Raw genomic sequence first — 16145 nt, 5'->3', positions numbered from 1 at the left:
GCATAAGAAATCGTATGTACAAAAAACTTTTTAGAATTGGGTCCTATATTTATATTTTTGAAGTAGAGTTTTTTCCAAGACAATGTTGCGAGTAGAACCCAGCCTATATATCTGTTGTAAGATTATATCGGCCGATATATATACGTATATATCACAGATATGTGATATATATTGGTTGTGTGTTGGTTGAACCTCTAAATGATTTGACTGAGCACATCCAAGTACATACTCCCAAAACCAACCGTTTTACATCATGTTCTGTGTGAAGGTTAGGAGCTCCTCCCCATAATATTAATTAGTTTCTTTAGCTCATGATTTTAATTTGATGTCAATGTGGCCCGAAGCATAGCTGGAGGGTGAACAGCAAATCCCAAGGAGATGCCACACCCCCAGGAAGCCTCATAATATATTGAATAACGGCCAATATAGCAATATTTTTAATATCTGTATCAGTCATCATTTTCTCTCTAAACCCCATTGTCGGTCGGGCTCCAGTTATGGGCTCCAGTTATGAGCTCAGTCAGAGAGAATCCCTGATACTGCCAATGCACAAAAGGGAACAACTGATGTAATCCTCCCTATGTGTACACCATGTATTCACAGCTGCGGGTGGTGGTCCAGGGAAGTACATTCTTCCTTTGTTGATGTTGTTATTCATATTGTAAAGCAATTACTTAATGTTCTCAATATTACCAAGTGCAGCCAGCCACAGTTGAATTCTGGGTAATATGTTCCTCCCCACTCAAGATCATATCAAGTTTATTGTATATGCTTCTGTATTAGGATGTGGCTCTTTATTATGATATGGAGACGATGGAGGGATTGTGCTCGCTTTTACCATTTGTATAGAATAATAAATTATGTCGTGTTAGGTGTTATATCTCTTCCGTGATATAGTGCTGATGCATTATTTCATTGTTTTTTAATGGAGCCAACACATGTTGACATGCTAGGATGCGTTAGGAGAATGGTATGGATCCATAGGTCTCGTGGAGCGCGTTGCTGTAGGAATATGGCCGTTGGAATTTAAACAGAGAAGTAGCAGATTGAATCAAATGCGTTGCTTGGATACGGTGGCGATGTGTAATTTGTTCCTCTAAGGCTAATCATTTCGTCCAAACAGGCAGTATAATACTGCAAATGAAGTAATGTGAATGTGGGAACGAGCTAATGTGCTTCATCAGACACGTAGTAATTTATACGTTTTTAGGCGACTTGTTGCAAGCACTACTCTCCCTTTTTTTCCTCCCCTTTATTTATGCATAGATTATTAATTTCTTTGCACACACACAACCACGTGGACTATGATGATGTGCAGTTGCGTTACTTATTAGTATTCATATCGTTATTAGTCACAAAAGAAATTCAGTTTAAGTCTTGATACAATTAAGCCGGCAACCCGGGCTATCTCACTCTCTCTCGCTCCGGCCAAGATAACACCGACCTTGTCCGCCTCTAATATTGCCATCGTCTCAGTTCGTCTCTGCAATCCAGTGTGAGCCTGGAGGTCTGAGAAAACCCCTACTCCTCGGCCACCCAGATGTACAGTAAATCCACGTGTCACAATGCAGCCTGCCTCCCCTGCCCACCCCTTTCACCCACAGACAGCAGCCGTGCAGGTTATTGTAGGCACGATGTCAGTTTACCATCACCATGGACAATTATTTTTTCCCCCCCACTCTGCGTTCCTTTTTGAGATGTCTTTAATATATGGTTTCTCTTGTCTTTTGGGGGTGGCTAGGTTTAGGGGGGTGTCGTCAATAGATGTTGGGCTCTCTGGTTGTTGTAGAACCGGTGCCTTGCTGCATCAGTGGCGCCGGGTGTCAGTAGATGTGGTGGTAGATGTGGTGGCTGTTTGACGCAAGCGGCCCGTGAATGACACACGCAGCAGCAGCCAGTCACCACATCACAGCGGCCCTCCCTCTGGGAGCTCTGAGACCACGAGCGTGTGACCGGGGGATGCAACGTCCTGTTCACACGCTTACTTACGCACTCGTGCACAGACACAGACAGACAAACGTACACTGGCTCACTCATCTCACTCACAGACATGCATGCATGCATACATACATGCACACATATATACATGCACAGACTTAGTCATATACATACATACATACATACATGCATACATGCATACATACATACATGCATACATGCATACATACATACATACATACATACATACATACATACATACATACATACATACATACATACATACATGCATACATGCATACATACATGCATACATACATGCAAACATAGATGCAAACATGCACATTCTCACTCACTCCCTCACACATGCGAGCACACACGCACACAAAATTACAGACTGACTCATTCAGTGACTGACTAACTCGCATCGCACGGACCCACAAGTGCTCCGTATTGAGTGTGTGTGTGTGTGTGTGTGTGTGTCTGTGTCTCTGTCTCACAGGGCCCTGGAGACCAACAAGTACAACCACATCACGGCCACCTACTACCTGCTGGCCGAGCGCACCCTCAGGGAGAAGCAGGAGAAGGAGGTGCAGACGCGCTCCTCCAGCCCCAGCAACGCCAACAAGGCCCAGTTCAGGTACACACACGCACATCCGCACACGCACGCACACGCGCACGCACACACGCACATCCGCACTCAGACACACACACGCACATCTGCACTCACACACACACGCACATCCGCACACAAGCACATCCACACTCACACGCACATCCGCACACAAGTACATCCGCGCTCACATAGACACACACACATTCACATCCGCACTCACACACACACACACTCACACCCACCCACACACACACACACACACGCACTCACACACACAATCATACCCACACACACACACGCACACATATACGCAGTCATGCACATAGACAGAAGGTCACACCACCACTCACAAACGCACACGCGCAAACGCACAAAAATACACCGAAACATGTCATACACACACACACCGAAACATGCGCACACACACACCGAAACATGTGTACAAACACACACACACATATACTTGTATACTCTCTCATGGACGCAGCTGAATTCTGATGTGCTTGAAGGCCTTGTTCAGCCGAGTCCAGTGCATGGCCTGGTAAAGTCATTTAAAGTGTGTGCTGGCACAGACTCAACAAATATAACTAAATAGAGAGAATGTCGTTTTTCTGCGCAGACTTCTTTACCTTTTAAGGCTGCTTCAGACTGCGCGTATTAATAAAAGAGAAGAGACTCCGATTTTATATAAATTACAGTGGTCTCAGAGGGTCCAAGGGAATCACGGTGGGTTGAGCACAACATAGTTGGCCTCCGTCGTCATCATGATGACCGCTGAGCCAGCCCTTGAAGACGTCAACTCCTCAGACCTTAATACCGCCGCTGGACCTCGGGTTTACACGGGGACACAATCTCTACAGTTTTTATTCAGTTGCCCTTATTAAAAAACCAAAAGGGGTGGAAATGAGCGGAGTTATGGATAAACCAATTACCATTGCAGTGCACAGTTGGGGTAGGACAGAACAGCCCAGAGGACAAAGACAAACACAATCGTGGGAAGAGTTGTTTGTTCAACGTGTTGACACAAATATGTCCTGCTCCTTTCCCCGGGGCCAAACAGGGATGGTGGAGAGAATGTGTGCAGTGAACAGACAGACGAGCAACACGCACAAAAACGCGTATAGACAATGCAGGTTTCTCAGTGCCTCCCTTCTCCACTGCCGTGCGTCTCTGTGGCAATTAAAGCGAAATAAAAGGGGGACTGCATAGAAATATGACCGGAAGAGGAACTTATTAGTCATAGCGTAAGAGTTTCGGCCTTCGTATGACACATTCCACAGGATGTATCATAGTAATCTGACTTTTTCATACGTTTCCTGCTTGAGTGACATTACTGCAATCAGTATAAATAACTTTTGCATTATAATCTTATAATATTTAATCGTATACATACTTTCCATAATTGTATGCATACTTTACTCTGCTTTTATGTCATCAATTGCTACATCGCTAGAGTAGATCAGGAAATTCGAACCGATCATTTCCTGAAATAGTTTATTTTTATCGAATCGTGACCCCAAAAGTCAAATCGTGAGATACCGAGAGAGTCACATGCCCTACAAGACACGGTGTCATAAGCAGATGGCTCGGTGAATTTCAGGAGATTTAATCAGGACTTTAATCAGCGAGCACGCACATTTTCATCGTTCACACGAGAAGAATCCTGTGCATTTCACATGTTTGTCACATCCTTACAGGCTTAAAATGCCCTTGACAGACCAGCTACTAGGCATCGTTGCTACTTGGCATTAGCTTAATAAGTAATACAAAAATGTTTAATAACCTATTTATATATTTCAAAGAAGTATTTTCTGGCCCGTGATGGGCCAGAAAATACTTATTTGAAATATATAAATAGGTTATTAAACATTTTGGCTGTCTTACACAGCCAAAACTGATGAAGGCATTAAGTGAACTCAAGCTCTCTTGGAAGAATGAAACCGCGAGTGCCTTATGAACAACACACCACACACGAGGCGGCAAGGGCGGGAAGGCGTCCCGGGACGACAGACGTGCACACTCACCTAGCCTAGCAGTTAGGGATGGGCACGAGTAGTAAATTCCAAACTCGAGTCATCGAATGAATTCCTCGAGGATCAATCGAGTCCTCGTTTAATCAAATCTATTTTTAGAATGCAACGCATCTGCAGCAGGAATAGGCCTAATGATGAACGGCAATATTACCAACCAAACATGTAATGCTTATTCTCAATGAAAACAGTCAGTTATCAGAGTATTCATTATTTATTTTTGCAAACGTTCAAAACACATTTTCCTTACAAAAATAAATATGCGTCCCACATTTAAATCACGTCGAACAAAGGCCTGGTTTAAAAAAAAACAACGAAACAAGACACACTTGGTTGCTGTGGGTCTGCTTTCCCGAACTCACCGTTGTGTTTCAGGAGCATATGTTGCCGCATAGTACTTGTAGTACTGTGGTAGCTCAATTTCGCTTGGCATATTTTACATTTCACCTTACGATCTCCTATTTCTGTAAAGTATTCCAATACTTCGCTTCGCTGCGCTTCGCTTTACCCGCCATCTCTTCACTTTTTGAATTCTGGCGTTGTGCACACGGCACGGGCCACCCAGAAATGTGATGCATTTCATTTGCTTTGTGCACGCGGCACGCACCAGTGGCGCCACACAGAAAATTTATACATTTGCCTCATAAAACTTGTCTGTGTGTCTATATGCAAACTCGAGTTTGCCTGTCCACCAACCAAGTTCATTTGTAACGAGGAGTACTCGAGCAATCGATTCCTCACGCCCATCCCTTCTAGCAGTGATGCCTAGCACAAGCCTAATTGGGCCATATGACGTTAGCGGCGGCCGCGGCGGTGCCAGGGGACCAATGGGCTGGGCCCTGCTGTTTGTTTGGAGATCTTCCGTGTCAACAGAGGGCTCCCACAAGGCTGTGTGCTGAGCTGCGTCATCCACACTAGAAGCTCCACTCACACCATCCACACGCATCTCAGCAAATATTTGTTGTCGTTCTTTTATTTTTCCCGCTTTTTGTGTGTTTTCATCCGCCTCGGTGCCATTTGGGTACGGTAAACAAGAGTGGTAACGCGGGGGTTTCCTGTGTTTGGTGTTTGACGCTAGTTCCCAGGAGATGAGTCACTGTCAAAGTGGAAGTGTGATTTATTTTTCATAGTCATAGGGTCATAGGCTCATAATGCACGCACCACAGCACAATCAAGAAGTGTGGAGCGTGACCAGCACCGTTCCATCCATTGACATTCGCAGAAAGGAAGTGCATCATAGTTATAAGTAGGGCTGGGTAAAAATATCGATTCAACAATGCACTGCAATTTATTTGCTCTCGTTTCGATTTAGATTCAGATTTCTTGTTAAATCGATTTATTTCCATAAAAAAAAGAAGCGAGTTTGCCTAAATATACATGCCCTTTTACATTTATCCATGTCATGATTATTACTTTTATGCTGCAAGTTTAGCTCAGGAACAATACTATACAATGGTGTATTCCCCTTTTAAAGCCCAATGAAATGGTTAATTCATTTTGAAATGGTTAATTCTAAATAATAATTAGGTATTTTTGTCATCTGCACGTATTATTGAATCGATATCGAAGCAATTGGATCAATATCGAATCGAATCAAGACCTAAAGCATCAAATTGAATTGTGAGGTAGCTGGCAATACCCAGCCCTAGTTATAAGTATCCCTCGGTTTCGGTTCACAGCCTCCCCGCTGCCAGTACAACAGCAGCAGTGTAGCGGAGTCGTCGCGGTGTTCAGCTCTCACGCCGACTGACACGACCGCCTGTCTAGAATACACTAACAGGCTTTGACTCTTTGTTGTCCCGCCACACCTGATGTGTGGAGGCATTGTATCGCTGGCACACTGTCCCTGGATAACCGGCTCCGGCACTACTGGAGATGGGTCTCTGTCACTAGAGCTTTACATAGAGGAAGGATCCAGTCTGAAAGCGCACACGCACGCACATGACACGTACACACACGTGCACACACGCGTACACACACACACACACACACACACACACACACACACACACACACACACACACACACACACACACACACACACACACACACACACACACACACACACACACACACACACACACACACACACACACACACACACACACTATCCGTCCTCTCCTCATAGAGTAACATCACATGAAGAGAGATGTCTAAATGGAAGGATAAGACAAGATGAACAGGATAGGGACAGATCCACTTGGCTTTTAAAATCAAACGTCTTGAGATATTTCGAAGCCAGAATCGTCAATATATACAAAAAAACATTATTTGACGGAACCATCTATCAATTGACTAGCCTGGCTGCCAGGCCAAGCTCCATCGTAGATTGCCCGTTGGTCTGGGGAGGCTGCTGTCATGTTCTTCAGCACAAGAGGCGTGACCAACGACTTAGTTCAAACTACTCTGTATGCGATTGGCCGCTTTCCGTCGCTTCCCTGTCGTCATTGTGTTAAACCAGCCAATAGCGCGCCAGGGGGAAAAGCCAGCTGGTGATTGGCTCCCGCTAAAAACATATCGGAGGCAGAAAGAAATGTATTGCTCTTCTCCAGACCCTACCGCAGGGCGACATCAAATCGCCGGCAGAACGGTACCCAGTCAATCCATGTAACATTCCCAAACTAAACCCACTGTTCTGTTGGCCGGTTCTGCTGCGCAGGCAGTCGTGGCCGAGCCGCGTGGACATGCACCAGGACATCGAGGACAGCCTGGCCACCGCCTCCATGGCCGGCGGCCCCCAATCCCCGGCCCGCAGCGCCGAGAACCTGCTGAACGGCCACCGCGCCTCCAAACCCCTGGAGCTGGGTCGCCGGGAGGACCTCACCGACTCGCCGCAGGTAACCCCCCCCCCCCCCCCCCGGGGGTCACTGGCATCAGGGGGCTCAGGAGGGGGTCTATGATGTAGCAGCCGTCGAAGGGAGGGGGAGGGGGCTGGAACACAGGGGGGAGGGGGCTGGAACACAGGGGGGGGGGGGGGGTTTAGGATGAGACGCCAGGATCCCATTGCTGGGGGAAAAGTTCTGAATTCTGAAAAAAAAAGCAGAATTGCAAACGGCTAAAACCTTTATTCTCTTGTGTTCTTTCTCTCTGTCTGTCTGTTTCTGTGTCTCCCTCCTGTCTCTCTCTCTCTCTCTCTCTCTCTCTCTCTCTCTCTCTCTCTCTCTCTCTCTCTCTCTCTCTCTCTCTCTCTCTCTCTCTCTCTCTCTCTCTCTCTCTCTCTCTCTCTCTCTCTCTCTCTCTCTCTCTCTCTCTCTCTCTCTCTCTCTCTCTCTCTCTCTTCCCCCCCCCCCCCCCCAGGGTGCGTGTGCAGTCCCCCCCTCCTCTGGTCCCGGGTCCCACCGGGCCCCCGCCGTGCCGGCTCCCAAGCAGAGAACCTGCCTGTTCAGGTACCATTCCACCGTTTCTACCTGTGGCTCCTGCATTAAACAGACAGACAGACACGTAGAGAGAGACAGACATAGAGACACAAACACACACATAGAGGGAGACAAACACAGACAGAGAGACACACACAGACGGAGAGACACACTATGGGCCCTATCTTGCATCCGGCGCAATTGACTTAATCACTGGCGCATGTGTCGTTGCTAGTTTGCATCTGGCGCAGAGCGTTCTTTTCCCTCCAGCGCCATGCGTCGGTTGGGTAGGGAATGATCTTGCGCCCCAAGGGGCGGCTCGGCGAATGGAGGAGGCGTGTTCTGGCGCAAACGTTCCCTGGTGCTATTTTGACGTTTCAAAAACCACTTGCGCCACAAACCAGGAAATACCTGGTTTAAAGTCAGTGGCGCGTTGTTCAGATGCTATTTTAAGTGCGCATGCATAATGTTACTTGTGCACCTTGCGCATACACTTTGCTTCACTCATCTACCTAGCCACACATTCTTTGTAAATTATTTCGGAAAGAACATCTGATACAGCAGTAATAAGTTGTACTTTTAAATCAATGCATCTGCAAAGCCCGTACGGCAAACACATATTTTCTTGACACAGACATCGTGTACATGCCCATAACTTTTAGGATTGATGAGTATTTGATTGTGAGAAAACATTGTTTTACCGCGAGTAAAAGAATGAATGAATGCGGGCGCGCGTGTGAGTATGTGTAACACACACACGCGCTGGCCCGCGTGTGTGTGTCCATCCGTTTAAAACGCACGCAAACTAAACACGTAACGCATAAACAGTCCATGGCAATGTATATTAATGTGGGGACACATGCATATTAGGAACACAAGTCGATATCGATAATGCATACAATACTGAAAAGAAACACTGTTTATAATGTATTGCGTCTATCATTAAATAGAACGACAGTTACCGCATATCATATGTTACATCATATAAGTTTTCTTTGCCAAATTTTTTTTGAGGACTCAGTATTCCTGAAGTTGTGGAAGAAAACCTTATTCCATGTGTGAAATAGGCCATATTATTTGGCCATAAACTGATCCATTTGCAGTTTGAAATTCATGTGCATCTGTCTCATCGGAGACTGCAGACGCGCTGTCAAAATATCAACTTGTCAGATTCAAATGCGCTCATGGCTCTTAAACGGGATGGGAGCTGGCACTCTCATTGGTTTGTTGCATGTTACGCCCAAACCACACCTACGGGTAATTAGGCTACTTCGGACCAACCATTTTTAGATATGCGCCGGGCGCAAGAGTCATTTTTCACGCCGGTAAACTAGCGACATCGCCGTAGAACCGCCCACAAAGCTACTTGCGCTTGGCGCTTCTCACTTGCGTTTCAGACCGTTAAAATAGGGCCCATAGAGAGTCAAACACAGACACACACAGACACACACATAGAGAGAGACACACACAGACAGAGAGACACACACAGACAGAGAGACAAACGCATAGAGAGAGAGACGCACACAAACACACACATAGAGAGAGACACACACAGACGGAGAGACACACACAGACACACACATAGAGAGAGAGACACGCACAAACACACACAGAGACACACACATAGAGAGAGAGAGACACACACATAGAGAGAGAGACACACACACTTAGAGAGAGAGACACACATAGAGAGAGAGACAGACATAGAGAGAGAGACAGACACACAGAGGTGTCAGCCCTGGGCTTCTATTTTGTAGTATTCTGCCTTTAGGCAACGCGCCGCTCCTACCCTCCTCCCCCTGGCAGACAGCGCCGAGCCGACCTTGAGCGCAGACGTCTCAGCCTGGCTGATTTACGAGCCGTATTAACTCTGTCAAAGTATTGTGCGTGTGAATTATTGACGGCGTAGTACTCCACTATGTACGCGTTGCATTATTGATGTTGGCTCTGAAGTCCTCATTATTGATGAACGGGGGGGGGGGGGGGGGCATCTGTTAACAACGCCAGCGAGTGCGTCGCACCTCGTGAATACACACTTAAGAGAAACGCACTAAACTATAGGGGGACGACGACCATATTTCGATAATGAAACCAGACGAAATGCACCGCTGAGACGTTTTTTTATTTGTGCTTTTTTCTTTTTTTTTTTAATACTTTATTTATGGGCATAAGTTGCCCTTAAAAATAAATAATCTAAGAACAACTTTTTGTTTATTGCCATTTATGACAAGATGATTAGTCTGTACCATGTTAATATAACACATCTTGTACACAATTTCATAAGAAATTGAAATGTATGGCGAATGGCATTTTTTGCATATCATGTGTCTTCAAAATAAACGACAATATTATTATTATTTATTTTTTGTTTTTTGTCGTAGATTTTCTTCATCCGACTTTGGTTCCAAACATCGTTATAATATCAAACCGTGAATCCAATATCGTGTATGGAATGGTGAACTGAGTGAACCGTCCACTAAACCAACAATCTGACCCCACGCCCACAGAGTGGAGGAAGACGAGGAGGAGGAGGACGAGGCCGACTCCGCCCCCCAGGCCGCGCAGGTGGTCCTGCGCCGCAAGCCCCCCTCCATCACCAACCGCCTCACGTCCCGCAAGAGTGCGCCCGTGCTCAACCAGATCTTCGAGGAGGAGGGCGAGTCCGGCGACGACACGGACGAGGGCCTGCCGCCCAAGCTCAGCCGGCTCAAGATGCACCTGGCCTCCACCGCCGCCGCCGCCGCCGTCACCTCCACCTCCACGGCTGCCGCCGCCACGGCCGCCGCCGCCACCTCCCCCACGGCCTCGTCGCCGCCGGGCTCCACCCACAAGCGCTACCACCGCCGCAAGAGCCAGGGGCGCGGCTCGTCGTGCTCCAGCTCGGAGACGAGCGACGACGACTCGGAGAGCCACCGCCGGCGGCTCGACAAGGACTCGGGCTTCAGCTACAGCTGGAACCGCCGGGACAGCAGCGAGGGCCCCCCCGGGAGCTCCGGGGGCGGCGGGGGCGGCCAGGGTGGAGGAGGAGGTGGAGGAGGAGGAGGCGGGAGTAGCTCGGGACAGGGCAAGCCGCCCTCGGAAGGCAACGGCTCGTCCGGTCCTGACCCCGGGAGCCCCCCTGGCGGCGGAGGGGGTGGGGGGGGAGGGGGTAAAGGACAGAGCAGCCCCTCCAGCTGCTGCAACAGCAGCAGCACCAACAGCGGGGGCGGCGGAGCCACCACCCCGCCCGCCCCCGCCGCTAACACCACCAGCCCCCCGACGGCCAACGGGTCGTCGCGGCCGTCGCGCGCGGCGTGCCGCAGCACAGAGCTGGTGGAGAGCCTGAAGCTGATGAGCCTGTGCCTCAGCTCCCAGCTGCAGCACCACCGCGCGGCAGGGGGGGCGCGCACGGGACGGGGCGGGGGCGGCGGCCGCTACATCATAGACCCCCGGGGCGGCGGCGGCGGCGGCGGCGGCGCCGGGAAGCTCCCGGAGAAGTCGAGCTGGAAGATGTGCGTGGGCTCCAACGGCAGCCTGGACACCATCACGCTGCCCACGGGGGGGCCACCGCCCCCCCGGGCCACGCACGCCCAGCGCAAGACGGCGGCGGGCGGCGGCGGGGCCCGGGACCGCCACGGCCTGAAGAACGGCGTGCTCCAACTACCTCTGTGTGAGAAGACCATCTCGGTCAACATCCAGCGGGGGTCCCGGGACGGTCTGCTGTGTACGACCGTGGCTCCGCCCAGCTGCTGCCAGGTCATCTAAAAACAAACACCCCCCCACCCCCCCCTCCCGTCCCGTCCTGCCTCACTATCAGTAACACAGTCCTCCAACAGGCCCCTGGTCCAACCAAATACCCCATCGGCTCCATGTTGCTCCACTCTCTGGTATTGCTCTTTGTTATGTTCTTTTGTATCGACCTCAGCCCCCCCCCCCCCCTAAACTAAAAGCTATTTTTACACGTCCCATTCCAGAACATTGCAGAGTTACCCTCCCGTGGTCTCCATATACGATTGATTTATTTTTTCGGAAAAAATACTCAAGAGAATATGTGTGCTAGTGCCCCCCCCCCCAAACAACAACAACAACCTTGCATCATCGGTTTTCTGGCCGTAGCAGTCACACGACTAAAAAGTTCCTCATTCCTTAGCGACATCACAGCCTGCCTTCCGGTCTCGTCCTCGCTAGTCTCTCAGCATCGCTTTACCTCATTGTTGCTTTGACTTTTTCCATCTTACGGCTTTCCCTAATGGGTATGGATCTATGTGTGTGCGATTGCGTACATACGAGATGTGTGTGTTGCCCGGACTGTGTTTTTAATGTTTGTGTGTGTGTTTTCACGCAAGGTTTTTATTTTTCATAAATAGTTTTTTTACGGTGTTTGATTTAAAGGGTCCCATGATATGCCACCAGGTGTGGGTTCATTAGCCGTTACAAGCCGTTTTCGATATCTTTCCCTTATGACATCACAGGTGGGCGTGTCCACCTAGATGTGTGACGGTCTTGTAACGGCTAATCAACCCACACCTGGTGGCATGTCATTGGACCTTTAAGTCGGCTTTCGTGCATTTTGTTCCATCGCTTACGGGCGACTTTGTATTGTACAGTGTCTTTTGGGGTTTCATTTCACAAGGTTCTGGATTTGGATGTGTTTTTTTAAGGGCAAGCACTGTTTTGGAAAGGTTTCCCTAGCCGTGGTTTGGCGGTCGGACACGTCCCTATTAAGACGAGCTCTTACCAAGAAACCCACCTCTGTCCTGAGGCCAGCTGTTGTGTAGTTATAAATGGAGAGGTTTGTGTCGTTTTTCTCCACCTGTTGTTTCTCAGACGTTTCCTTCTTACATTTGGACATTTGGATGCCCATAGGTATACTACTGTTAACTGGTTATATCCTTACGAAAATCAGCCATTGTTCGGAATATGGCCTTGTCGGAAAAAAAACACCAAGCCAAAGGTCTTCAGGCGTCAACTGTTTTGTTTCGAGTCGACACGTCACGATGTCAAGGACGGCTATGAGTTTGCGTGATGTGTTCTGTTCCTTGTCGGTTTTTTTAACTGGACAGCTTTAGTTGACACCTTTTTTTTTATAGCTTTTTATCTCCCATGGTGCACTGACAATCCGTTTTATGTACTCGCGTTTTTGTCTCTGGTTTTGGTTTTTAAACTGTACAGAATTAAACGTTGATTGTGTTTTCTTAAAACAAACTGAAACACACAACCCCCCATAGTGAAGTCAATTCTCCTTTTGCCCCCCAAACCCCCTTGCAGTGGGGACCCTAAGTGCTGCTTTCAAGACGACACACACTTTGAGCGCCAGATGGCGAAAGGGAATGTATGCTTCATCCTTCAGGGTGCATTTTGAATCCTGCTCACTATGGCAGGATACTGTAGCACATTAAACTGTTGTCATGATTACAGACACGGTGCCCGACGTGATTCACAGAGGGCAACGTCTCTGTACCATCTTCAGGGGTTGACAGTTTTATTCAGCGCTTCTGAATTGTGTAATTTTAGGCGTTTTTGTAGTATTTTCTTTTCTATTCGCCGCCCGAGATGTACAAAGTATTTGAGCGGTGGTGAGGGATTGCCGGTTTATCCACCGTTAAGTTGATTTGACTTAACTGTGATTAACGTTAGGTGAAAATCGTTGCCCCCTTTAAAGAAAAAAGATTCCCATGGAAATAAACGATATGAATACCAATAGGTTCATCTTTTGACTTATTACAGCCGTAAGTAAATAATTGTATTAGACTTGAGCCCGTTGCGATGCGCGTTGAAACCGGTTTACGGTTTTGTGTGTACAAGTTGTGTACAACTTTGTGTTGCGATGCTGACCAGACTTGAGACAAGCGTCGAATTGGTTTTAAACTTTTCCTTCTGTTGATGATGTATATATGTTGAATACAAAGGTTTATTTTTCAACTTGGGACTTCTGAGCGATATATATATCTGCTGTTTGAAAAATACTGTGTTTATCTTGGTCCGTTGGTCAGTCGATGCCTATCTGCGTAACATTTATTAACGTGTGTGAGTGTGTGCACGTGCGTGATGCCGTGCACGTGTCCCCCCCCCCCCCCCCCCCCCCCTGATAATCTCATTAAAAGAATTTGATTAACAAAAAAAACACCTCCTCTATTATAGAAGCTCATAGGAAACACCGCTTTGAAAGAAGGGCCTTCGAATGATTGACAGAACAAATCATAGGCAGAGCGAACCTGGGGCAGGGAATATGGGAATATCCTTTTAAGGGCATTGGCAATAAGCTATACAGTACGTTGCAGCTATATGTACATGGACATTTACTTTCCTTTCGTTTTTTTTATTGTATATTTCAAACCCGCGCCGCCTCTTAAGTGGCCACAGCGGATTGAGAAGATAAAGAAAGTGAGAAAGCTATCTTATAAAAGTTTTTGGTTGTTTCTGTTTTTATGAGTTGGCGAAACAAGGAAAAACGTTTTGTAAATAGAATTGTACATTTGGTGCTCTTTTATCTAGAAACAGCAGCGTGGGCCTTGGGCTGCATTAGCTGTACAGTCATATATAGCCTTATTCTAAATAGTACTATGGGTGTCGCCGGAGAAGTGGAGAAAAAAACAAAAACCACGGGTGAGGAGAAGAAAAACTAAAGCAGAAAAAAAGGCAAAACAGAAACAAGGACAGGATTCTATCCATAACGTTGATTGTCTTGAGCATCGTCCTTCTCAAGCTGTTTCCAGTTAAATGACATGTGCATGTGTTTCAATGTTTGCCATCATCGCTACCCCCCCCTCCCCCCTCCCCCCTCTCCCCCAGAACACATAGTAGTGGAGGAGGCTGGAGAGGGCCGGTTCGGATTCACCCACAGAAGTAATGGAACTGGACCAAAACATCACTTTGCTATCTAAAAACGGAAAGCTAAAGATTACAAGAAAAAAATTGAAAAGACAGAATTCTTCAGTGTATTATTCTGTAGTGGATACCTGTTGTCAAACGTTACATATAGCTATGGTAATCTTCAAAATAAAATGTGGAAAGCTCTCTCATAATATCATGTGTCGCCTTTTTCTTTGCAGCAGTCGAGAAAGTGGATGCATCGTGATTTGTGACATTTGGTAGGCATAGTTAGTGACATTCTTACAATTTTAGTTATTACAATATCCTAACATCAAAGGAGCAGTAGACAAGATTTGGAGGAAACTCCCCTAACAGAAAAAATGAACCAACAATGCCTGTGTAGACTAGCGCAGTCAGGCAGAGGAAGGCAACCACATTTTCCTAATTGGTAGCTACAAAACTAACCCTGATTTGTTATCCGGTTGTCTTTTTGGCCAGTGGGATGAGAAATCTTTGAACGCCTGCTTCACTGTCAAAAAGCTCTCACAGAATGAAGTTAGTTTTGCAGAGCTTTGGATTTACACATAGCTGCTCGAATATTATAAGTAATTATTCTATTTATTTTACAGAAATAATTGCCCACAGCTCCCTCAGGTTTAGCTCTAGATGTATTTATGACCATCAGGAATTGTCTTTAGAGTTTGCTCATTAACAAAATTAAATTATATAACAACTTGACCCTTTACTTCCTAAAATGGTGCATGTGTGAAATCAAGCCTCACTCCGAATGTCCGTCTTTCTTGACATGGTGACCTTTGCATCGACCCTGCTTCCATCTACCCTGGTGGCAGGGGGTCTGTCCCAGGCAGGGACCCACGTTCACCCTGCCCGCCGTGCTGACAGGAGGTCTGCGGTGATCCACGAGCTACCTGAAACCAGAGAGGCTGACCTCCTTCACCGAACACGGCACGCTCACATGTCAATCTCATGCCATCAGCCCACCTCCAATTACTCCTAACCACACACACACACACACACACACACACACACACACACACACACACACACACACACGGGAAAGAGGAAAGTCCCAAATGCCACTGACCTAAGCCTGAAGTGTGACATGAAACATAATGACTTTACGATGGATTCCTGTGATTCTGGGTACAGCACAACGCGCTTCACGGAACAACTTCACAGTGCTGTATAGGAGAGATTTGAGGGATGTGAATTGAGAGCAGTGGCGAGCAAGTTTCTCCATTATAGTGATGTGTTGTGTTCGCACGCTGATCATAGACAGGCAAGATGGATTCCCTGTACCAAGGAAGATGGCTCTGATTGGTCACAGATGAGCGGAGAGAGGGCTGAAGCAGGTGGACTCGACCGGAACAGATTCTTCAGAGCATTACACTC

The 16145-nt window shown here is 47.4% G+C and overlaps 1 protein-coding gene across 1 annotated transcript in view; it reads left to right on the top strand.

Moving 5' to 3' along the window:
• snrka (SNF related kinase a) overlaps window positions 1–15724 on the top strand; it is a 47917-nt gene extending 32193 nt beyond the window's left edge. Inside the window, exons 5-9 of the mRNA XM_056603075.1 lie at window positions 2441–2578; window positions 7244–7421; window positions 7882–7970; window positions 10448–10938; window positions 10975–15724. Of these exons, the coding sequence (XP_056459050.1) occupies window positions 2441–2578; window positions 7244–7421; window positions 7882–7970; window positions 10448–10938; window positions 10975–11684 (1606 nt within the window). The 3' untranslated portion in view covers window positions 11685–15724. The remainder of the gene's footprint in view (window positions 1–2440; window positions 2579–7243; window positions 7422–7881; window positions 7971–10447; window positions 10939–10974) is intronic.
• Window positions 15725–16145: the final 421 nt, after the last annotated feature.

The sequence above is a fragment of the Gadus chalcogrammus genome, chromosome 11 (genome assembly GCF_026213295.1).
Source record: "Gadus chalcogrammus isolate NIFS_2021 chromosome 11, NIFS_Gcha_1.0, whole genome shotgun sequence".
Classification (NCBI taxonomy): domain Eukaryota; kingdom Metazoa; phylum Chordata; class Actinopteri; order Gadiformes; family Gadidae; genus Gadus; species Gadus chalcogrammus.
The sequence above is the reverse complement of the archived record's forward strand: the minus strand, read 5'-3'. Positions and strand labels throughout refer to the sequence as shown.